This window comes from Pezoporus wallicus, unplaced genomic scaffold (assembly GCF_028554395.1).
Source record: "Pezoporus wallicus isolate ANWC-B61680 ecotype Strahan unplaced genomic scaffold, APGP_CSIRO_Pwel_v1 scaffold_6362, whole genome shotgun sequence".
NCBI classification, from domain to species: domain Eukaryota; kingdom Metazoa; phylum Chordata; class Aves; order Psittaciformes; family Psittacidae; genus Pezoporus; species Pezoporus wallicus.
The window spans coordinates 9662006-9687664 of NW_026637663.1; the positions used below are offsets into that span (position 1 = coordinate 9662006).

Below are 25659 nucleotides of genomic sequence, written 5' to 3' on the forward strand. Positions count from 1 at the left end.
GGTGTTGACCCTTAACTGGAGCATAACTTGAGACTGAAAGAGACTTCTGCTTTCCTCAGAAGCCAGCACCATAGTGGTACAAGGTACTCTTATTATGCAGTGAAATAGCTGATTGCATCCTTCACATTTTTAGGTGACCCACTGTTCTACACTGATCCTAGATGCCCTGAAAGTATTGTATATTTAAAGATGCACATCACTAAAAGAGGGTTGCTCTTCATCCTGCTAGGAATAAAAAACAATGCAAAGAAGAGTGGCCATATGTGACATATGCATCAAAAATATTTTGTTCAATAGATGGAAATACCTGTCTACTGAGATGTACACTCTGCTTCCTGATCTATGGATTTCATCTGGCTGACAAGGATACTGACTTTGTGAAAATGATTAACAACCTATAAATCCTTGGGAAATTACTGAAAATGAAAGCCAGACAAGGATGCGCTGAACCTTAAGAGATCCATTCAAGCTGAAGCAAGCAACAACCAGGATGTACCCCTTCCATACCTCAGTATTTTTGGGTAACCGTTTTGTTGCTTATGGCCAGGCAGGGATCAGCACATTTCAGTGGTAGGACATCACCTCACCCAGACTTCAACCTGTGCATTGCAGCCTTCCACAGAGAAATCCTTTTCCCTGGTGTTTTACAGCTCCCCATCACCCAAGCCTAAACAAATACAGAGGGCCACATGCATATGATGTTTTGGAATGCAGACAGGTATCTGTCAGTGTCTTTGTTAAACCTACCAAGCCTTCTCATTTGTAACCCTATTCGCTCAGCTTCATAACAGTCCCCTAGTTGCATATTAGCATCCTAGTTACGTTTGCTGTCTGCACTTAAGTATCAGACAGCCCCTTCATCTTTTAATTGACTGGTTTGCTGCATCCTGGTGCACATTGTTTACTGCTCTCTACAGAGAGCTTTCTTAACATGGTCAGAAACTGAACAGGTCAGGCTGACTCGATAAAGAAAATGCTGACCCACATTTAGTAAACTAATTGGTTTTTCCCCTTCTCCCCTAACCTAAATCAACGTCCACCTCCTGCGAAGCACCACAGCAGCAGCCCGTCTCCCGGCCACGCCTCCGAGCCTGCCACAGGCTGGGCAGGCCCCGTCAACCCTCAGCGTCGAGCGTCGGAGCCCTGTGGCCCTTCGGGGCGGGAAGACTCGGCCCGCCGGCGCACGCGGGCTGCTCCAGGGTCTCCATGGGGAAAGCCAGGGTCTCCTCAGCAGCTGTCCGAGCTTAGCACGTAAACCCCATCCTAGGCGCTGCAACCCAGGGCCACAGGAATCGCCGTACCAGGCACCCCCGGTACAGTGACTCGCGGCGGGCACCTCTCAGGGTGCCGATGTGGTGCTGAGGTGCAACGTGTACTGATGGCCGAACTCGGCGCTGCTCAACCGCAACCACCCCACTGCGCCTCAACACAATCGACTCCACCCCGTGAGCAAAAAGCGGCGGCGGCAGCTTCTAGGCGGGCCGGGGGCGGAGCGAGGGGCGGTGCAGCGCGTCACTCCCGCCAGCCGGGCCGCGTCTGGTGCGGAGAAGGTGGAGCGTGTTTTGTGGCTTTCGCCATGTCCAAGCACGTTTTTCTTACGGGACCCCCAGGTAACGGGGGCAGCAGGAGCTTGGGGAACGGGAGTGGCGGCGGGGGGGGGGCGCTCCCGCCGCAGGGGCTGCCCGGGGGCCTGGCCTGGCCTGGCCTGGCCTGGCCTGGTTTGGTTTGGCTCGGATCGGCCCGGCCCGCACTGTTACTTGCGGGGCTGCAAAGCCCTTATAGCTAAGGGAAGGCACCTGCTGGTGGACCTTAGTATCGGCCCAGAGTGCAACGGGGCCCCTTCTGCGGCAACCGGGCCCAGCAGCTGCCTGCCATGCAACTCCGGCTGCCGGTGTGTAGGCCTGTAGCTGCTCCACTCCCTGAGTATTGCAGGTGGAGGTCGGAGCTGCTGCATTCGTTAATTCGCTCGTAATCAAAGTCCATTTCGGCTCCGTGTCTGATCCCATGTCATGTAGGTTTCTGGATGCTTCTGATTTGTGTTTGGCTTCAGCAGTTCGATGTTAGGGAAAAAAACAAAAAAAACAACTCCTGGACAGCTAACTTGCTTGAGTTAAACTGCGACCAGGACACATTTCTGAGCGCTCACCTTTTCTGGAACTTAATTATAGCAGTTTAGCACTTTCACCCTAAATAATGCTCAGTTATCCAGTATCGAGGCTGTGAGCTACATCAGAGTGATTCGTGTCAGCAGCTCAGGGGTCCTAGTGATCGCTGCACTTTGTGTGGAGATGGAGTCCCTTGTGATCATTGTGCTATGTGCAAAGGGTATGAGAAGTGTCCCTGTCAATACCACAGTGAGGAGGAAGAGGAAACAAGGGAATAATTCCCTTGGGTCAACCGCAGTATTGTGCACAGAAATGTTTTGTTCATTGTTTAAATTGCATGAATGTTCTTAGAAAAGGGGGGGGGGGGGTAGGTAACTTAGAGATATGTCCTGTTACAGAACGTTGTGAAATCTGTGCGCTGAACAAATAAACGCATAAGGAGTGGAATTTATGGGGGCTAAGATGGCGGTCAGACTTGTGATAGACATCTTCCTGTTAATGCATTACCAAGACATTTAGTAACCTTTCTAAGATATTTCTTCACCCGGAGGCAAGACCCCAGCAACAGGAGGAAAAGCCCTGGAAAAGAAGACAACAGGATTGACTGAAACCAAAGAAGCCCGGGAAAAGAAGACAACAGGATTGGCTGAAACCCAAGACCGAAAAGTATAAGAGACTATCCCCAGAAGTTCCCCTCGTGTGTCTCAGGTGGAGCGGAGACTCCCTGGAGCACCCAGCGCTGCTTGCTTATTGCCTCTTGATATTAATTATAATAAAACCCAATTAAAACAGATTGGCGATTTTAGGTTTTTATAACAAGGCCGTATTGTTGAAATCACAGCTGCGCTGGGCAGGGCAGGGCACGTCTCCAGGATGGAGGATCACCACTTCCCTAAGATTGTGTTGCCGCAAGAGAAGTGTCCCAAAGAGGAGATATAAGGACTCCCTGAAACAGTACCTCAGCCTTGGCCATATTGACGACCACCTTGGCCTCCAACTGGGAGACTTGGAGGCACACCATATGTAATGCTGTTGTCTCCTTTGGGAACACAAGCAGAATTAGTCTCGAGGAGAAAAGACAATGTAGAAAGAATCGTGCCTCACCTATACCACCTAAGGAGACCTTTTGCTGTGATTTTTGCAACTGGATTTGCCTGTACCACATTGGCCTTTTTAATCATAAGCAGGCTTGTAGTAAGCATGGGTAAAGCCCTTCCTAAACCTTTGTTCGTGAAGTCAAGCCATCATCATAGGTAATAATTGGTATCCCAAGTAGGCGGACCTTGATTGAAGTGGTGGAGTAGTTTGTGGGATGTAGTTATGAGGATTCAGCTAAATGTTTGATAAATAAGCCAGTTACTATAACTGCAAAGCTTTCTTTAACTGCAAAGCTTTCTTTTATGTCTGGAAGTAAAACAGTGGGCTTAATTATCCTTTCAGTGAACCTTTTGCCAATGCCTGTCTTGTCTGGGATTAACTTAGAATTAATTGCTCTGCTAGGCTGAGATAGCAGTACATTCCACCACCATCATTCTGTCTTTCTGTCCGCTTGAATGAAGGCAGCCTTCCAGGAAGGCTTGCTCAGGCCTTGTCTCTGTTCATTTAACTGAAATGGAATGTACTGTTTTGATTAGCTAACTGTAGAATTTTAAGCTTTCTTAAACTTAGTTTGAATCATTTTAGCTTTCTTTGGCAATTTATTGAGTGAACAAAAGTAGAGATGGCAGATTTACTTAGCCAGATTAGTATGAATTTGCTTATAGAGACAAGGCCTCAGAAAGATGGTAGATACCGACAGTGCCACACTTGTCATTTTATTGTTGTTCAAATGCCAGGAATCCCTTTGGCTTCAGTTCTGAAAAGTTGGCTTAATGGTTTGACCAGGTGCCCTTGAAGCCACAGAACATTTTGTTATTGATACTACTAAGAAAGTAGGTCCTAAATGTGCTTAAAACTTAAGCAAGGAATTTGGTATGTACATGTTAAAATGCCATCTGTTCGCACCATTGGGCACCTTACATTTGGTCTATATGCCTTGTCTCCAGGAATTTGAAGGTTTATTCTGCAGGATGTTTTATATCTTCTGACTTTTTTACAGCAATTATTAAAAGTTAAGTGATAGCACTAAATTTTGTGTGAGGTGATAAAGTTGAGTTTAAAAGGAGATTGTCAAGGGAAGTATGTGTGCAATCATAAAGGAGAAAAAAATAGATCATTTGTGGTAAAAGAGGGTGTCTGGAACATGGCCGATGTTCACACCGTAGAAGGTCCATCAGACTGTGCCAGTAAACATCTGGTGGCCAGGGTTTTAAGGATCTGTGTCAGGGTATGAAAATAGGTACACAGGATAATTCATGTGAGAAGGGACCTCAGGACATGTAAAGGAGGGTCAGCTGTGAGGCCAGACCAGGTTGTTCAAGGCTTTATCTAGTCAAGACTTGAAAACTGCAAAGAACCTGAAGACTACATAGCTTCTCTGGGCAGCCTGTCCCTTGGCTTGATTGTCTTCATGATAAAAAAAGCTTTTCCCTATATCTAGTCAAAACCTCGTGCTTCAGTTAGCATAAGAAGCATGTTTCTTATTGGAAATACTTTTTGCCATGTAGGACCTGATCTCAGGGGCGCTGGGTGCTTCCAATTTCTAGGACATCAGTAGAGGTAGTGTGTCCTTTGTGTTAGGTAGGCTTCTGGTAATAGCAGTTAGCCTTGACTTTATGAGCGAGGGATAAATTCAGCTATGTTTTTAAAGAGTAGTGAACAGCAGTGGTAGAAAGGGAGATGCATCAGTCAGTCTTCCAGCTAGCTTGAGTATCAGTTGTGTAGAAGTATGGATTTTGTGTATTTACCTGCCGTGGGGCAAGCTTTGTGGCTTGACCATGTGCTATCTAAGATAAAAAGTTCAGTGGTAGTCTGGAATATTTGTACCATTCTGTTATGACTTCACTGTAGACGCACTTCTTAAAGGCTAATAAAATATTACAGTGTTGGTACAGGATGAACTTTAAAAGATGCTTCTATTCTTTCCTACCATTTTAAAAAAGCAATTTGCAAACTTCAGAAAGTAATCAATGCTTCTGGTGAACTGAATCATTACTGTGGTGCTTAAAAATGGGATTTTAGTGTAGAAGATTAATGCTGTGTGCTTTTTGTTTTTTCATTTTTAGGGGTTGGAAAGACTACTTTGATCCAGAAAGTCACTCAAGCTCTAAAATCCGCAGGCACTTCCATTGACGGATTTTACACAGAGGAAGTTAGAGAAGGTGGCAGGAGAACAGGTTTTGATGTTGTCACTTTGTCTGGAAAACGAGGACCATTATCTAGAGTCAGGTACTGAGATTTTAATAACTGCAAGTGGCTATTGTTTTATGCTTCTGCTCTAGCCTGTTGGCATGTTAAGTGCTCTTTCAACAGGGGATTTCCAGCACACATATTGCTTTTATGGTCAAGTTCTTTGTTCAGTTCTTGTATCAGCCAGGACACCTATATTGTGTATGTAGACAGTGTTTCTACTGCGTAATGAAATACTGAAAATGTACTAGGGAAGGGTGTTCTTTCTTACTGCTTATTTTACACCAGATAGGAAGGAAGCACTGCCGAGCCTTTTATTGTGAGGCCAAGGCTCTTGGTTTACAGAAATAACTTTTTGTAGGCAAGGAGGAACATATTTTTTTCCACAAGTTAATTTATAGAGACAGAAGTGGAAAATAAAAAAGAAATTGCATATAACATTGTTTTCCAGAGCCACTGACTGACCCACCAAACCCATATGTGAATTTTAGGTAAGAAAGAGCTTTGGATGCCCACTAAGAGTAGGGGCCTCTTGAAGGGCAGAGGGGCTCACAGTCTCTCCTGTTTGACTTAGCCTTTCGTGCCTTGTGCAAAATGTAGTCTAGGTCCAGGTGTGTCACTAGCATCTCCCTCAGACATAGGTGATATTACTAAATAATTTGCATGTTGGTAATAAAGGAAGTTTGCATAGGATAGTGTGATGCAGCAGAGGCAAACTGAATATTTTTCTGAGATTGTTTAGGGGTTTTGCAGCCCATACTGGGATTTGGGCTACTTCTGTGTCTGTAATGTCACCAAATTCAAAGATCTGAACTGAAGGCATGTACTTTGATTTCACTGTAAATATACCTTCTGGCTTTTAGATCCCATTGTCCTTCCTTACACTGTTCAAATTGGAGTTTGCATAGTTGTGAAGGTAGCTTATCCTGTATTTATTACCTGATAGTGTGCTTGACGCAATGTGACTTAATGGATGATTTACAGAGTTTCTTTGCTTTCCTTAGAAGAATTAAGGGGATCTGACTTATTAGGATAACTTCTCATAAATCCACTTGAAATGACTGCAGTGAATTTTCATTAAACTCATTACTTAAAAGGAATTGTGTATCTCCTTTTTTCAAATTCAGTTCTGATTCTTCTGCTTCAAGACGTGAATGTCGGGTCGGACAGTATATTGTAGATGTTGTTTCATTTGAGCAGTTGGTTCTACCTATGCTGAGAAATGTGAGTATTCTATCAAAGCTGCTGAAAAAATGATGCTTTATGATAACCAGTGTTATTGGAAGGCCCTTCTAGAGCGCTAGTTTTAGGTATTAATAAATGGCCTATTTCTTTGGTATCGCTTATTCCAATTGACATCAGGAAGCTGGAGGGGCAAATCTGACTTGCTCTTTTGTGCTTAACATGGTGTTTGGGGAGATTACAGTTACCACTCATTCCTGATCTGACATCACTCTGTGAGCAGGACCTCCTCAGCCTGAGAGATGGCTGATAGGAAGTTTCTTCCAATGCTACTGTCTTGCATATTGGAAAGCAAACAAAATACATGAGTTTCTACTGCACAGAACTGGGTGGAATCAGTGAGTGAAAGAAAAAGGCCTTTGTTGCTGCTCTTTACAGCCCTTTTTTCCCCTCTTGTTCCAATTCCCATCTTCTTCCAGTAGAAACATTTGTTTCTTGAATCCACTGGTTACTTTTGATTACCACTGTGTAAGTACCTGCAGAGTGGTAGGTTTTAACTGATAATAGCAGCCTGATAATTAGTCTGCTGCACAAGGAGTGGTCTGACTGTAACAAGACTTTCTACACAGTCTTTTTCCTATCTTTCTCCTGACATTTTATTCTGGCCTTTTGCCTTCTCCTTCCTCTCTCTCACTCCTACCTTTTACCTCTCCAAAATTAAACAAGAACAGATCTGGTTTTGGCATATATCATAAACAGTGTGCAGCAGCTGCTGAACTGCACTACTAAAAAGATCGTATTGTGATTTTTCTGCTCTGCCAAAGCTCAAGGGGCCAAGGAAGAAGAGACTTTTTATTTGAACTTTGAAAGAATAAAAAAAAAACCAACAACCAGAGGTGCAAGGAGCAAGAATAAGATTGAAGACCTGATTCTTGGTTTTGTGAAGGAACATTAAAGTCTGAGAGCAGGGAAGCAGAAATGTTGGGGGCAGGGAAGAAAGGAAATATGAATAAAATGGGGCATATTTTCATTTATTTAATTTCACTGTAACTTGATGTACTATGTTAGGAAATAGAGTTTGATAAAACAGACTTCATTAAGCCAGCACTGTACTCAGAATCCTTTTACTGATTGTATGTCAAGTCCAGGAGTGATCTTGCTGTAGAAGGGTGTTAGCACTGTTGAGTTTTTCTGGTTGTTAATTGGCTTTGTCATTGAAAGTGCTGTTAATCAGTTATCAGTTTTGTGGGAATGCAGTCATGCATGTAAGTGGCACAAAATGGAAGTTGAGGAGAGTGAGGAATATCATAGAACAGAAACAAGAAGTGACGAAGAAAGAGGGCAGGAGAGTCATAGGTATGGTCTGGTTTGATCAGAGAGCAGCACAGAGTGGTCATTTTCCCATTTAGTCTTCAGGACAGGTTCAGCTCACAAGGCTTGGATCTCATTCACTGCAGTAAGAACAGGGATAGATCCTACAGTGGATAATCTGTCAGATATGAAAACTTTACCAGGCAGGACTGAGGATATTTTTTTCAAAGCAAAATGTTCTGTTTCTCAATGTGTGACCTAGTGACTAGTATTGGCTTTTTAGCTCACTGATCTATAAAAGGATTTTAGATAAAACAGCTACTCAGCAGAGACTTAGCTTGAAAAGATTTTAGGATGCATGTTATACACTTCTTCCACTTTCCCAGAAACAAATACTTTGCCTTCACAGGGGAAAATATTTTGATTTCTTTTTTTCCTTCTTTTTTATGTTCTGTGTGATATGTCTGGTATTGGTATATATTCATGAATCTACGGTGATGTTTTGGCTTGAGTTGATTTCCTCCTCACTTCTGTAAGTGATGGAGTACATTTCAAGGTTACTTTTACCAAGAGAGGGTAGGCAGTGCACTTCCTTTTCTGATGAAAAGTTCCTCTGCTTTCCAAATTGCCTTTTCTCCAGTGGCATTCACCTAAGTTCTCTCTTAGACTTCCCCGCTGCTCACACTACTCTGCAGCACAGTGCTATTTGGCACAGTATTCACTTTATGAAAAAAGCAAACAAACCACAGATATGGTCAGTTGCTAGTATGGTGCCTATCCTGCAATCCAGGGGGATGGTAGGACTATAGAATGAGCTGTATCTTGACAAAGAAATGGAAGATGAGTGTTCTGATGTGAGAGAGGCTTGGAAATAGCTTGGTTCTTATCCAGATAGCTTAGAAGAAAGCCAGTTGTTTTGAGAGACATGCTAGTTTTGACCATTATTTGACCCAGCTACAAGAAGAGAAATTTCCAAATCTAGGTTTAATGCAAATCTTTTATATTTTTTTTAATACTTGTGTGGATATTCATCTATTCTAAATGCATAATTTGATGGGAAGAGTGAAGTTTGAAAAATTGGTGTCCCTCAGATTGATTGATGGCTGCTAGTAGACAACATGCAGTTTACAATTGTCAGATAGCTCATGTAGGACCACTGTGAGAATTCTGCTTTGAAGGCAAACTGATATTATGGATATTTCATATCGTAGTGAGCTTTTATGCTGTATATATATTTTCATCTTTCCAAAAAATCTGTGCTGAAATAGAAATGATAGATTTATAAGTCTGTCACCAGCAGCAGCTTTGACTTCTCCAATTTCCACCTATATTACAATTGAATTGATTTCTTTTGGAGTTATTTCTTTTATTAGCATAGAAATTATTACTGTTACTTGTTCTAAGTTCTGTATTGTTTACAGTCTCTTGATGCACTTTTCCACAGGTAAACCGTAGCAGTGATGCAGAGAAAAAAATCTGCGTCATAGATGAGGTTGGTAAAATGGAACTCTTCAGCCAGGCTTTTATTCAAGCTGTTCGTCAGACACTCACTGGCTCAGGGACTGTGGTGCTTGGAACTATTCCAATACCTAAGGGAAAGCCACTGGATCTTGTTGAAGAAATAAGAAATAGAAAAGATGTTAAAGTGTTCAATGTGAGTAATATTTAGTACCCTTAAAGAGCCTTCTGTTCTTGGTTGCTGGTTTGTATTTTGCTCTGCTTAAGAACCAGTTGTTACTACCAGTTGATAGCTGTGGGTAGCTTATATGAAATGAGTTTTTCAGTTTCTGTTTTATTCTTAATGGGCAGGTGTTCACCTTATTAAAAAAGAAAAAAAACCTTACATTTGACACTTACCATAGCAGTCTTACACAGCTGGCTTTGCTTGTGAGGGGCTGCAGAAGTAATGATATAGTTGTTTTAAAAGGTTTTCTTGCTCTAGTATTATTGCCATGTATGCATTCATTATTCCTGAGTGTTAAATCTTTCAAAGTACAATCAGATTTTTGAACTTACTTTCTTTTTTAGACTAACATGCAGAAGTCTTACTAGTAATCATATTCAAGGGAAAAAAATATGTAGTGGAGTTTGCAGAAGTCACTTCTAGAGGACAGACACTTGTAAATGGAGTCAGTGAATCAATTTTGGAATTCATCATGTTACTTTACAGACATAATTTTCAGAATATTAGGGTCTCAAAGTGCATTTCTGATCACTTACAGGGGGGTTCTCAAAAAGTTAACCACAACAAAACGTAGCCTGTTCACAGGAATACATGTGTGAAGCTTCCTTAACATCTGCAGATGTCCTGGATGCTTCACAAAACCAAGCTAAATGCAACCCCCACTCTTTTGTTTTCTTTTTCTACTCAGTGTATACTATTTGTAGGAGAGAGTAAGGCTATATATCCAAAACTGAACTATAAATTATAAATTCAGGAAGTGGGAGGTAAACATCTTGGCTTAGTAGCAGGGTTAATATGCTGTAGAGCAGTATACTGCTGCAGCCTGTTCTTTATCAGATGCATGTCAGAGTTTTCATCCGAGTGGATCAGTAAGGAAAATACACTATCTCAACAGTTTGCATTGAATGATCTTAATTATTGCAGAGAAAGCAAAGCCTCCAACTTCTTTTTTGCTTTTCAAAGTGAGACTCGTGAAACTGTAGAGCTTGGAAAAGTTCCTCAGCTTTTTTTTTTGTTGGTGGTCACGTTATCATCTTCAATTTCTGTGTTTTTTTTTAAATTAAATGCCTATTAAGTGCTAAAGCAACCCTATGAGCAAAGACGAGACAAGATTCCTTTACTCACATAAGCATTCGGCTCTTACTGTTCCTTTCAGAGATAAAACCCCAGGTTTCCTACTGATAAGCTTACGTGTGCTGTTAGGCTGCTGAACAGGGATGCATGTGAATGTGAATTTTATGTGGCTTACTTTACAGTGGTATGACTGGGGAAGAGGGAATGGATAATGCCTCCCTGAAAGTAACAGATGTTCAGTACTTACACTGCAGTCATGACAAGACAATAATGTGCTAGTGTGTGAGGAGGAAACACGGTGCTAGAAAACAGCATTTGGCTCTCAGGGAAGCTTTTGAGGCTTCTACTGTCTCCCTTTATAGGTGGTGTTCTGAGGGCATATGCCACTCAGCCCCAAGTTGCTAGCTATATCAGTCTGCTGATACACCTTTCTCTTAAATACTGACTGCAGCCAGTGGAACTCTTCCTGTAAATGTCAGTGGAGCAGTGTGTTCTTTACTGCAGAAATGAGCCATCCTGTTTATGCTTCTGAGGTGCAGGTTTCTCTGTTTAAGTAGAGTTTCTGGTGAATCCATTAGCCAAAAGCATGGGTGTGAAATGTGTGGCAGACTGCAATAGTTCCCAGGTGGCAGAGACCTGCTGTGCTGAAGTCTTACGCAGGAGGGCATCTGTCTCACTTGCTCCAATGACACAAGACATGTTCTTTCCCAGCTGGTTAAAACGTGTGCCTGAGTAGGAACAGAACCTGCCCCTGGGGAGTCAGAGGTGTTACTAGCTGAAGTAAATACTGAATCACCAGCTGTGTTCTTCAAGGGCTGTGGGTTGGGGAGAACCTGGAGTGTCCAAATAAGCTCATAGTCAGTAATTCCTTACTAACTTTTATGGTGCCTCAAAGTGTGCAGAAGTAGGTGGCCGCCTTCCAAAAAAGTTATGCCTGCTTTGTCGCTTCATAAGGAGTTAGGCTGCACTCAAGTAACTTAGTAGAGTTTTGTCATTCTTCTCTTAGTGTCAGGAGGAGAGTTCTGATGTTTGACACTAAGAGCAGAGAGACAGCTGTTTGGGGTTTTACAGTCCCTTTTGTCTTGAAAGCACATTCAGTTGGTGTAAATGGGCCCAGATGCCCTAAAAGCCTTTGACGATTTGGTCCCAAATGTTTAATTTATTATGCTTAGAGCACTTAATGAGAGTAGCTCTGATATTTAACACATTTCTTTCCATTGTTGCCCAGTTCCATTTTGCTGAGAACTAAACTTTCCAGTGAAACTATAGAGGCTCTTTTAGCACTGCAGAAGTAATGATATAGTCTGTGTAGTTTTGCAGACAGCGTCATAAATAGGATCAGATTATCCTTAGCAGCTGGCACATACTCATTTTTTCCCATTTTCCCATCTATTAATTTTGCTTCCATGAAATCCATTAGTGAAGTTTGATTGCATATGCCTTTTAAGAAAGAAAATAAATAGCTAAATGGATCAGAAGAAGAAAAAGGTTCCATTTGAACACATTGCACAAGAGGGGTTTCGTAGATGGTACTCTTAACAGTTGGGGAAGAAAGCCTTTTGTCCTCTACTGTTCCCTGCTTGGAGTCTAGGTGGTAGTTTCCTCCAAATTGCCTAAATGCTTAGAATAAGCAGCATCTACAGTTATTTTCAGCTCCCTGCCTAAAGAGGTACCCATCTGTTTGTGCATTCAATACAGATATTGGGAGATTGGTTCTCTCTAGAAAAGCTGTCTGCACTGAATGTCTCCAGATCTTAAGAGGAGACCTCTATCTATGAAAAAGCCTTTGTAAAAGAGTTGTGAAAATTTCCCAGCACTTGGCACTTTCTCTATGCTGTCTCACTGGACTTCTGGCATGTAGGTATGGAAAAGGGATAGTTAAAATGTTGTATAGTTTTTGTTGGCTTTGAGACAATGGGAAGAGCTATAAAATGTTCAGAAGGTCTTTTGGAAGTCAGGATATCAGGACACTTGCAGTGAGTTTGGCTGATCTATGCTCTATGCCTTGTTTACCTTGAGGTCTTTCAGTACCTTTATTGAAGAGCAGTTTCATTCTTTGTTGTCTTGCTGTCTTTGTTATTATGGGGTTTTCTGTTTATCTTACAATAGGCTTGGAATGATACTTAATAAAACGAGCAATATTTTCAGGCAGATCTTCCCTTTCCTTCCTTTGGGTTTGGTTGGCTTTTTTTGTTTGATTGTTGGTTTTTTTTTATGTCACTTTTTCATCAGCCCCATGTTGATAATCTTTGAATTCAGGTGGCATAGGCAGGGCCACCATCTGTAGGTTTACGGTGTTAGTTTCCAGGCATCCTGTCTCAATGCTGTAAGTAGCAGTAGGCTCCCATTTAGTAATAATAAAAACAACAACAGTAATACTTTCTCCTGTTCAGAATTGACTGTGGTACTGGAAGGGATGGAAGGGAAACCTGTCTGATCCGATCTTAAATACAGCTACAAGGAAAGCAGTGAAACCTTGCTGGTAGAGAGGTTTATGCCATGCATAGTGTGGTGTCTCCTTCCTCATCAAGCAGTATTTCTCAAACTTTGTCAAAAAAATGAATGCCCTTTTTTTTTTTTGGCTCATCTGTCTTTGTCTGAGTTATTCCTGCCCTCTTTGCAGGGATCTGAACAATTGGGAAAATTCCTTAGGCTTTTTAGAATGAGGCTTTTGCTGATACTTCATAATTGCTTGTTAACCCTCTCATCACCCCAGCCATCTCCCCAGGTTTTGGTTGAGTAATGCACTGTGGGTGACTGGGCTCTGTATCAGTACCCAGTCTATCAAGAAGGTGTAATTTATACCCCCCACCAGCTCTGTGTTTCTATCCTGCAATGCTAAGGCTTCTCAGATTAGAGTTGTGCTACTGAGCCTGTTTTAATTTTTTTTTCATTACACAAGTTTTTAACTAGCTCTGTCATCCTAATAGACACAACCCTTTCAAGTACTGAAGGCGTAAGAACTACTTCATAGCAGGAAAATTATGTTTGGTAATTGAAAAGGATTTCTAGTAATGACAAAAGAACATGCTGGTTCTTCGAGTGATTCTTGTTAGTTATTCAAGCCCTGAATAATACGGCAAAATACCATGGGTAATTAAATCAAAAAGATCACTGAATGTGCAATTACGTATGCAGGTTTGTGGCTTTAGCTTATTGTGTTCTCAGTAGCAGAAGGTGGCAGGTGTCTGACACTCAGCATTCCTTCACTGAGAAAGAAATGCATTTGAATTTCTGCTTTGTTTGTTTTTGAAGTAAACACTAATATAGAGGTTATTCATCAAATTACATCAGTTTTAATTTCTCTTTCTCTAGGTTAGTAAAGAAAACAGAAACAGCATTTTTCAAGACATCTTGGCAGCTGTGGAATCCTGCAGAAAATGAAGACATTTTGTTGCCTACAAACACTAAAGCTTTTATTTCAACAAAACGTTACAAGGTTTTGCAGATGTTCTAGTCTGTCCTTCCTGCTTTAGTCCCTGGAGGCTTTACTGGAGCCTTCAGGGAAGCAAGTTAAAGCTGGTAATGCTCTAAAATGTGAAAATGAGCTAGCAGGCTTCTTGTTTATTCAGTTTACAAGCTGATCCAATCAAAAATTTGAATAGATGCATAGTTAATATCCTGTTCTGATCTGGGTATTTGGAAGTCAGGGGGTCCGACTCTCATTCTAGTTACACCATGCAAAAGCATCTTAGTTCCTTCAGAGTGTGGTGTGACATGTTCTGCTGGACAGCAATTCAGTATGGGGAACTTGGGACCTGGTGTAACAAAACAGAGCCCTGCCCAAGATGTATGTGTGCTCTGCCTGGTTTATGTAGAAATATCTTTGCTGCCAGTGACCCAGCTCATGTGTATCCAAATGTGATTCAACATGGGTGCTGACTATTAATGAGGTAGAAGGAATAAGCAGATGCTTTCCCTCCAGTCTTTCCAGTTGCTAGAACTTCCAAGGAAATTTCCTGTAGTCCTAAGTAAGTGACATTAACAAAATTCTGGATGAGAAGGAAAAATAACCAGTGTTGCCCTGTCCTAAGTACTGTAAACCCAGAGAGTAGTTGATAAGAGGGCTGCATTTTGGATTTATTTTCAAGTTTCTGATGGCAGTCCTGCCTTGCACCTGCTTAAAAAAGTTGCATATGTAAATCTTCAAGTCTATGAAGTTCAGTCAAATCTCAACTTGTGTTTTCAGGTAGAGTTTATTAAGTCAGGCTTGACTTAATAGTATATTAAATAACCTCATTTGTCTATATAGGTTTTACAGTCTGTTATGTTTATTGATACTTATGTTTGGTGGGGTTATTTTTTTCTTATTCAATTCTGTACAATGTTAATGATGAAATAAGAAGTGTTTCAGCATATTAGACAGTGTGTTTCCCTATGAGTTGTGCAGATGTCTTCAGGAAAAATGAAAAAAAAAAAATCAGTTTCGTGTGTTGTGAAAGCAGAATTCCTTCCCAGGTGCATACTTTTTCATTGCACAGTTTATAATCATCTCTGGCTGTAAAAAGTTGTTGAGAATTCCGTTGTTTCTTATCTTTTTTTCTGTTCCTTTCAACAACTGTTAAGCAGCTTATTTAAAGGCTTTTCAAATATTGTTTCAAATATTGTTTTAGTTACTTGTTTCTGTAAAACTGACACCCAGAGTTGGAGGGGACTAGATGGGAACAGGCATTTTTACAGGTGTCCTGGAAACAGCTTGGAGCATGGAGGGAAGGTCCTTTTTATTTCCCATATTCAGAACAAGGGTCTGTACAAACTGTCGCTCCACAGGTGGTAGGAAGTAAAATGCCATGTTAAGGGATACTATGGCCTTGTTTGCTGACTGCGCTATTACACTACCATTCTGCCCAAATCCATTTGGATGATAGTATTGTCTTTATATTTGGGAAAAAGAGAATTCCTTTTAGGGTTCCACTCCCTTAAGCTCCTGGCTGCTTTTTGCAAAATAAGGCTGTGCCCTGAAGGGGCAGTAATCCCTTAACTGTTTCAGGCATCCTGCTCAGACATGACACCTTGTTAGAGGTGAAGGACTTTGGACAAAAGGAAACTTTTTAAGGGCTATGTGCCATAGACTTTTAAACAGAAACCTCTCTGCACTTAAGTGTTGGATGTCCTACTGTTTCAGTGTTAAATCTCTTAAGCTGTAAAATATGCTGCAAAAGAATAGTTCTTTCAATTATTAAATAATTACCCAAAGTCTGTCAAGGTTTTAGTGGGACTGCAGTTGAATCTTAAATGAGGACTGACCTTTAAAGCTAAAAAAAATTGAGGTATTTGGCTGTTCTCTGTAGAGGCTAGGGAGGGGAGTTCCTTCAGGAGCAATGGCAGAGTTCAGTTTTCCAAATTCCAGTTCAGCCACTATTATTAGGAGTTAGTCACTTAAAGTGGTATTTGTACCTTATGAAAGTACATTATATTGCCCTGCATACAGTGACATGATGCCTACTGTAGTCCTACCATTTAATAGACTGGAAAAAAAGAAAACTCATAAAAAGTTTGGGGAATTTTTCACCATTGTGCTTATAGTACTTTTAAGCTGCTGTCTCATGGTGCAAGGAAGACCTTTTATAGTGAGGGTAGTTTGTCACTGGAAAAACTTCCAAAATGGAGGTGGAATTTTCCTTCACTGGAACTGTGAGTGAAGTGTCTGCCCTTTTAAATCAAGTGTATTTTTGCTGCTGCCATCACTGGCTCTTGGTTTCTGCTACCTATCTCAAGATTGGTGTGTCTTTCATTTGTTGTTGTTCTTTTTTTTTAAGCCCAGCTTCTCTCTGAGATAGAGTGCTTTTCAGGGGAAAGAGAAATTTTGTGGTCTGTGTTCAGCAGGAGATCCTAGATGACCTTAACAGTCATGTCTGGCCTTTAAATCTGAGACAGTCCTGACGAGATGATTCACCTGTTTCAAATATACATTGAATGAGTGAGAAAGTAGTATTCCAACTGAAGTTTTTATGACACCTGGGCTTACTTTAGAGGTAAGAATTTATTGTCTGGTCCTGCACTAGTAGAATATTTGAAGGCCTTGAGAGCACTGTAACAACAAACACCGCATTCACAATTCCCCTGATGGGCTGATTTTCCTAATAGCACACATTTGGGGAAAATAACCTCTGATGTACCAGCAAGATTCCAGATGACAGCACTAGTGCACCTGCAGGTTTTAATTGGTGCAAAAAAGGGGAAAATATGAGGTACCAATTACTCTCTTGAAGCCTGAGAATCAAGGATGTTTTTTGGCAAGGGGGCTTGTAATTCCACCATCAAATTGCGCACAGCATGGCATAAACATGGCCTGCATTATTTATCATGCATTAGACAATTTTTGACTTGTAAAACTCTGTATGAGAGAGGTGAGTCTTTAACACTGGACCTACTGCAAAGTTAATTATAAGTAGTATGTCTGTGTTGCAGATTTAAGGGTGTACAAGCACTAGTGAAATATTGTAATTAAATACAAGCTCCCAATCCAGGGAGTAATCTAAATATGGCAATAATTGGGTAGCTAAAAAATATGCATTGATGAGAAGATGATTATTACATGCTGGAGAATTTCACTGGTAATTCTAATCTTCTAAAATGAGCTGCACAAAATTCAGCTAATCTTTAACTTAAATTCCCCAGCAAGAGAAGAGCAGTCAGTTTGTGGGTTGGAGCTAAATGCAGATGACATTTCTTGCTTTATTCTGATAAATAGCATTTAAAAAATGCTGTGAATGACACTGCAGAGCCTCCTAAGAACTTAATAAGATATTCAGAGTATCTGGCCACCCTGTTGAGGGAAAAAGATTCACAGTGTTAAGTCCTTTTTGTTAACGTTTGTCTTAACTGCAATGAATGCCAAGATTTTCCATCTGTGGGAATGAGGTGAGACTTCACAATGAGAACTCCAGTTCCTCATGTAGAAGTTTAGATGGCAGTTCAAAATGGAGAGAACCAAGGCCTCCATCATTTGTATTTTTGGATGAACAGACATGAATTTCGTACATTGCACCCATCACTGTTTCTTACTTGCTTGCTGTGGTGGCAACAGCTGGGCTCAAGGGCAGTATATCCCTAGTAGATGTGAGCAGTTGAGCAGCCTGTGCTTGGGTTTGGTAGATGTTACTCGGTCTTTTTACCACATCTTTGGGCTGTGTTTCATCCTTACAAATGTAGCACATGGCTTTTACTGTATGATGTAAACAAGAGTCCATTAGTGAAAGGAAAGTTTAGTAAAACAAAAAATATCCCACATTTAATGCACGGGCTGTTGTACTGTGTTTTTGCATGGTTTACCATATACTCATTATCCTCCTTCCTGTAGCCTGCTGTACTGTATGCATTCCTCTGTGCCCTCTGGTTGCGAGGGCCCCACTGAGCCAGTGTGGGTGAAATCACTCCTGGTATTTCTTTTTAGCAGTGCTTATCTGGAGTCAAGCTGGTTAGAGGCAATTAGGGCCTCTGTCTCTTCATCCCTTCTGACATTTGTATGAAAGAACCACGTACCAAATGCTTTTTTCGGTTGAGTGATTCCCTCAAATGATACTCTCATCTTGCTAGCAAGCTGAATGCATCACTGCTTTCAGGTTGTAGAAACAAGAAGGTACTGGGATGGCTGGAGGAGCAATGGCCAGGCTTCTGCCTTCAGCCCCTGCCAAGTCAGTAGACTTTGCAGCTCTGGAAAGTTTAAGCATAGCACCAAAACACAAGATGGAACTGCACGGGAAAGGTACTTGTGTGTTGGTGGTGGCTATCGTTCCTGCATCACAGCTGTGGTAAGAGATCAGACGTGGAATATTGACAAATTGATCAGCCTGAGCAGCTACAGGGCCAGGTTTTAACAATAGCATTATGCATTGTGAAACCTATCATCAGTGCTGCAGCTCACTTAAAAGCAGTCTAAGTTGCCTTTACTTTTCGTTCAGAATCCAAAACTGCTCAGGTGGGGGTTCTTGAGGTGTCACAGGCACCTCCATCTTACAGTTCTGAAGCACCTCATGTATGAGGTTAAGTATTAAGCTGCTTAGGTCTTTCAAGAATAAAAAAATGGCTTAAAGCCTTTGTGTATTTGTATGGTGCTGAGAATGGCATTCCTATGGACTCAGGTGCCATTGGGTGCTATTCGGAGCTGTTCTGCCCACCTTACTGTTTAAACTAGGTCTTGCGTAAGGGTTAGGTGCCTCATTTGTGTGCATCAAAGCCTTAAATGCATCTTCTGTCATGTATAGAGCAATTGGGCCTGTCTGCCTCATGCAGACACGGTGTGAGGTCTAAGATGTGTTTAATCAGTACAACCTCATACCTAGTTCCAGATTTTATTTCTAACCATCATGTCCGATTATTCTGTAGGATTGGCCCATACTTAAAAACACCACATATTGCAGTAAGTCTTATGCAGACCATCTCCAAAATGATGGAGAAATGTAACATGGGTGAGTTTGTGCTGTCACCTTCAATTTATATTTTTTGTCTTTGTTACTGTTGGTAATTTTGTCTTTGTTACTGTTGTCACCCTTGTTTTTTTTCAATTCACTATGTTACAGTAACAAATGTAAGGCCAAATAAAAACTGCTTACCACATGGCTAGAAAAGGAACTGATTTCTGAATCTCACATTGACACCTGCTCTGTCCTGCTTGTGCCTCAACAAAGGAGTTAGGGGGTGCCTGTTCTGGCAGCCACCCTGTGCAGCAGGAGATTGGGCTTCATGACATACAGCTGTCCCGAAGGAGCTATGCTCCAGTGGCTTGAACTGAGTCAGAACTATGAGGCAGGTGCAGTATCCTATGGTGCAGTACCAGAGGCCATGGAGATAAACATTAATCACATAAGATGTGGTGCTGGGGGAAAGTGATGTTGCTGGGCCTTGGTCCATGCTAAGCAGATACAGCAACTTGCTGCTGGAAGGATTTGTGCAGCTGTTTCCCAATCTGGTTTAGTGTGCTTAAGCTAGATACACAGATTAATTTAGGTTGATTAGAACTACTGGGATGAATTACTTTTCATGGAAATTAATTCAAACTTAAGATAAAGATGTGAAAATTAGAGGCTAACTGAATATGGGCAAGTTTTCAGTGCTTTCCCCAGCCATCTGTTTCCCCTGCCTCCACACAAGGCAAGGCTTAGGAAGACAAAGCAGTGATGGTTTGTCATAGTAGACTGCCATGCAAAAGCCCCTAGGGCAGAAACAGGGATGGTGGCTATTAGTAAGAGTCCTCTAGCTACCTGTATAACCTCCATTCTTCATTTGCAATGAAGCACTTCATGAGCAGGGTGGTAAGAGGTGAGGTACAATCTGCCAGAAATGGTCAGAAGGTAGCAGGCAAATTCAATTTCCTCTTCCACATTGCAGCTGGATGCTGCAGGAGACACTAGTAGGGCCTAAACTGCACTGAAGACCACGTCTTGGGGCTGTACATGAATACTTTGCTGTTGCCCTTGTAAACGTGGACAAAATTTTGCCTAGGTTGTTCCGAGCTTTACAAATAATCAATTCATCAAGATCTGAAGTGAAAGAAAGACAATAGATATCTCATTTTCATAAGGCAGAAGGCAATTCAAAATACAAAAAAAAAACCCCCAAAGACTGCTGCCACACAAAACGTACTTGGATCATTTTATTTCCAGCAGGTGTTATTTAGTTCAACTACTTAAATCTTAAGTGTGGCACAGTAGGAAGCTCCGAATGCAACTGTGTATTGCCTAACAGTAATGAGACTTTAGCTACAGCAGCTCTTGTTAAATCTTTCTTGTTAACTGGGACAGGACAGCCTGGCTGCGCATCACCGTGTTGAGCATTAGAAACAATCTATGATACTTACAGTAAAGATGAACGGCAAGATACTGATAGCTGCAATGTTTTTAATTAAAAAAATAATGAGAATACGGCACATGTGTGTTTAGATGCTGTCATAGAGGCAGGATTTGTTGTAGCCTTTAGGCTTCCAAAGTAGTCATTCATTCTTGTAAATCAGTGTTTGTCAAACTTTGCAAAAGCGTGGCCTCCCTTTTTGCATCATCTGTCTTCATGCAACTATTAAGTTGGCTGCAGCTCAGTTTCTTTGGGGGTGGGAAAGCGGAATGGTCTGTAGTTACTGGCTACAGGTGTTACATGGACACTGAGCTGTGTCTGGCAATTAAAGGCATTTAGCTGCTCCCTTCCTAATCCAAACACTTCCAGACAATAAATACAGCCTGCATTGCACTTTCCTGTCTTTGAGGAGGATTCCCCTGGGCCCTTTTGCTACTTCCAAGGGGGCTGTTGCCTGAAATTTGAGAAACACTGATATAAACCAACCAGGAGCACGAGATAATATGCAAGAGCAGCTGTTTATGCAAAGCTGCTTTCTTTGCAAATAAGGTGCACCATATGCTTTGAAGGCTTTCCATGCACTGGATACTTTTCCTTGTGTTTGACTTCTGTTAATCTGTGTAGCATGGCTCGTTCACACAATATTTCAGTATGGCTGAATGCATGCAGCATACCAATCTGTGATGCTATGTTGCTATTCAGAATTACCACCTGCATAACATGTTAAAGAAAAATACGAGATCTGCTGTTGGAAAAAAAAAGCTCAACAAAAATCAGATGTAGCTCTAAGTTACAGTGTATGTTGTACTATCCTCTTACATATTCACTGCCCCTGTTCAAAGCTGCCTTTTGCTATATGTTATATATCAAATGCCAATTAGTTTGCATGCAATCAGCTGTTTAATTCTGGCAGGAAAGAGATGTCTTGTGTGCTTTTCACTGAGTTGTATAATATTTTCCACTGTATTGATTTGTGATTCCAGCTATTCCAGGGGAAGGAACGTTGAACAAGTTGTAGTCATTGTTCTAGGATTTACAAGAACCTGAGATGAAGTGGCACTGTGTGTTTTTTAGGACATCTTACAAACCCTACCCATGCCAAGGCCTTTAGCTGAAGAACATCTGCCCCTTAGTGTTCTTGTGTAGAAGTTAGAAAAATAAACATTTGGAGGTTGCTTGTTACATCTGAAAGAACCTAAACCCCCGTGCAGCTCCCTGACCTCACTCTGTCTTTAATGCAAAGAACCACATGGCCCTTGCGCTAGAAATGCTCCTTATTGCTCCTCAGACAGGCTTTGCTGGGAAGCGGTGTCTTCCAGGGCCATATCTTCTTGGCTGGCCCTCCTGCACTCCAGGTTCTGACTCATGAAGATGGCATGGGCTGGACCTGCCTCTCGCCGCGGTCTGGGTTCTGTAGCATCGGTTGCTTCACAAGTTTCGGTGAGTTGCTGGAAAGAAAGGAAAGGTCAAGTAGTTTAAGAAACTTCTGAGTAACACTTCTGCTAAATTTTGAAGTGACAGGTGAAAATATGAATATTGATTTAGGAATGTCATTCTCTGAAACTGCAGAGGACTCTCAGCCTGTGTTATTCACAAGGGATTTTGTGTCACATGTATTTGGAAACACATGTATTTGGAAAGAAAAGCAGACCAGGAGCTTGAGGTTTAGTACCACAGATGTACGTGTAGAGAGAGCTGTAAAATAATTTAGAGTCGAAAGGACTTTTGGAGGTCATCCAGTCCAAACCACTGCTAGAAGTAGGGTTTACTTCTAAGAAATTAAATCGGGTTGCTCTGGGGCTTGCTTTATACACCAAATTTTAAATCCAGCTTACAAAGAAACCTTTTCATCAAAACTGGAATGCAGTTATCAGTCTGGAAATGTTATGCACTCCCACTGTAAGGAGTCCATTAGTATAAAAACTTTCCAGAACTGTGCTATGTTAACCTTTAAATGAAACACTTCCTCCTTACCACTTTCAGCCAAATAGTCACCTGGATTCTGCGCAGTTACTTTGGCCAGGACTCACCTCATCTGAATTGAATCATGTAGTGTATCATCTGAACTGTCAATGGTTGGCAGACAGATATGAGTGTCCCGGGGGAAAATTTCTTCCTGAGAGCTGTAAGGCTGAAGTAGGTTGTCCTCTCCACTGAATACAGAGGCCACAGCAACAACCTACTGTGACTTCAGGCCCAAATTTTAGATGGCTTAAAGTTAGACAAGTTGAATCCTACCGTGAGTACTCAGTACTGCAGACTGGCTCTGTTTTTGCAAATTAGGCTATAAACTCTTTGAGAGTTGGAATGATGCCTTGTCATTTGATACATTCAGCTGTACATGTAGAAATATTAATGTTCATTTGAGTAATAAAGCAGGATTGAACCCAGATGAGTAATGCTCAGTCAGCTTCTGTTGCAGTTCATGGCAAAACTCCAGGGAAATATACCAATCCTACTATTTTGGGGTGTGAGCAAAATACAGACTAAGGAGCCTTTTTCACTTGAGGTTTAGAGAATTCTTTGAAAATTAGGAAAGTTATACACAGTTCAGAATGATAGTAGCAGAAAAGTGATTTGGACTTTCTATATCCCTGTCTCCCCCTGTTGCCAATTTGGTTTCCATTTTAATAGGCCAAATGTAAAAGTCTGTTTTAATTATGTTGTCACTCAACCTGTAGTTGTAGTTGCCCTTTTATCTCTAGTCCATCTTCTCACATTACTGCTCTGCAGTGCTGTGATGAAAGTTTCAAAGTTCAGGATAGCAATTCATAGCAACCGAAGTTAAATAAATGTACTTAAGTAGACAATAAAACAGTAACACTACTGTGTGCACTGAATTTTCCAGGGAAGATGGGAACAGAAATGGGAGCCTACTGGGAAGAGGGCTTGAAGTTCTTTGTGTGAACTGTTTTGCTGTTAGCAAATGCTGAATCACAGAGCATTCAGGTTTCCTTTGGGAAATATTTCCTACAGATTTCTTTGACTAACCCTTTCAGCAACAAGGTTTTCACATCCTGGATTGAATTTCTGGTGAGAGCAAGGGACAGAACAAGTGCCCTGTTGACTGGGAATGGTTCCTATTTGAACAAATAATTTAAGTCCTGCATAAGCAGGGAAGGAGCCATTTAGTCTGCTTATGATGGCACTCATCACCTGGACTGCAGAAAATGGAGACGTAAGTCCCTGGTTTTTAGTGTAAAGTAGAGGGACTTTGCCCCATTTTGCAATTTCAGGTGCATACATAACAGCTACCCTGCTGTTAAGTATGCAATTACTTAAAAATACATCACTCTCATATACATGCTAATATTAAACAGTCTCATTTTCACTGTGATGCAGCAAACTCCAAAACAAATACCAAAATCCTGATGTTGTTTCTGAAGATTGTTTTCTGACCAGTGAGAAGGAAGAAACCAAATAGTGGTGAGGACTGTTCAAGAACCTGATAGGACAGCAGTTCATTCTGCTATTTTGGCTTCAGCCTTACCCGAGTTGTTTGACTTGCTGCTCTTGCAGATGGACCCATGGCAATATTCATACTGCTGGACGACTGGGTGTCACTGGTGTTACCTCCGTCTGCAGCTGAGAGCCCAGAAATCACCAAAGCACTTGAAAAACTTCTCTTGCCGAACAGCAGGCTGAGAGTTGAGCTGGTGGAAGAGGCCAGACTGGACCTGAGCATTGCTGCAGCTCTGTCCTGCACAGTCAGCTGGCCTGCAACAGGAACAGCCGGGGACCGGGAAAACACGGATGTTGCTGAGTTGTGGAGTGACAGCTGACTACTAGAAAGCCTTCGGGCAATTTCATGGGCAGATGTAGATGTTTGCATGAAAGGCTGGCGGTTTTCTACAATGGGTCCAGAGTGACTGGAAGCAGGAGGCCTTTGGTTTAAAGCAGCGTGTGCCTGGATGGACTGACTCCTGGGTTTTCTCCTGCCTTTAAAAGAAAGATTAATATATTTAAGTAAGTGGCGTCCTGATGAGCTCCATGCTAACAGTGCCCCACTTGCACATATTACTATTGGCATATCAGTGCCAATTTTGTCCGCATAAGAATCCCATGAATACCAGAAATAACAAATGGCTAAACCCATGAACCTTTCTGTGTTTTCCACTACAGGCTTTTGGGCAGAACAGCTCCAGTGGTTCTGCACTCAGTCAAAAGAGAGGAAAATAAGAAAGACAGCCCAAGGAGAGTGATCTAATCACAGGCTCACACCTATTCTACCATGTACATTTTAACCTGCCCAGTGAATGGCTGAGCATTGTGTTGCTATAAATCCACTCCCCTTTGACAACCACACTAAAGTAGGGGACGTTGACTTACATGTCTCGGTATAATTAAATGCAACAGTAAAATAAAAAAGCTGTGAGTTAAAACAGTGGCACGTTAAGAAGAATTATTCCTGCATATGGGGAAAGAGAAAATGAGAATTAAACCAAGTGGAAGACTGCAGCATTCAGATAGTTGTTAAGACTAACACTAAACTATGTCTGAGTTCCAAGAGTGATATATATATCACAGACTGAAGAGATGTGAACACCTTGAGTTAGCGTAGTCTGTTGGAGGTCTGAATGAGACCCATATAAGGCTCTTGAAATGTCTTAACCAGATATAGAGAGTTGGATACAGAGAGTATTAGATAAGCTCTTGTCACGTGCCTGGACAACTATCTTCCTGAACATGTACACCCCCGTTTTTAACACTGATATCAACACCTTACATCATTCAAACAAGTAATTTCTGTATTTCTTATGCTTGCATAGTTAAATAGGCATAGAATGAAAATAACTTATTGGTCAGTCAACACACCAGAAACCTGCTTGTACCCAGGCGCTCTGCAGATGGCACACAGCAGGTTGGCACACACGGCAAGCCCGTGTTTCTGACGACACGCTCTAGCCCAGGTTTACACAGCACATACCCAGTCATGCAAGTGCCTGCTTGGCTTTTCTGCTTTACAGGAAACTCCGAATATTAACACAAGCTGGTATTTTGGTTTCCTTGCTATAGCTGTGGGGTAGAGAGTTGATGCCAGAAATTCTGTTGAGAGCCATCAGCACAGAAACAAGTGTTTTTGGCAGGTATTTCTAGGTTGGTAATTTTTTTTTTTTTCCCAATACCCAAACTGTGGAGGGGAGGGAAGCACTGAAACTCCTCCAGACAGTGAAATTTTGCAGGCATAAAGGAACATAAATCTCACCCTATCTTCTAAAAACATGA

The 25659-nt window shown here is 41.6% G+C and overlaps 2 protein-coding genes across 2 annotated transcripts in view; one reads left to right on the forward strand and one right to left on the reverse strand.

The window, feature by feature from the left end:
- Nucleotides 1–1530: 1530 nt before the first annotated feature.
- On the forward strand, nt 1531–14088 carry NTPCR (nucleoside-triphosphatase, cancer-related). The gene is made up of 5 exons (XM_057407049.1): nt 1531–1610; nt 5270–5432; nt 6521–6617; nt 9331–9540; nt 13960–14088. Exons 1-5 carry the CDS (start codon nt 1577–1579, stop codon nt 14026–14028), a joined length of 573 nt encoding a protein of 190 aa, XP_057263032.1. The 5' UTR covers nt 1531–1576; the 3' UTR covers nt 14029–14088.
- Nucleotides 14089–20226: 6138 nt separating this feature from the next.
- The window catches only part of PCNX2 (pecanex 2), a 151856-nt gene continuing 146423 nt past the window's right edge, over nt 20227–25659 (reverse strand). The window contains exons 33-34 of the mRNA XM_057407050.1: nt 23924–24372; nt 20227–21881 (exon numbers count right to left, since the gene is read on the reverse strand). Of these exons, the coding sequence (XP_057263033.1) occupies nt 21708–21881; nt 23924–24372 (623 nt within the window). The 3' untranslated portion in view covers nt 20227–21707. The remainder of the gene's footprint in view (nt 21882–23923; nt 24373–25659) is intronic.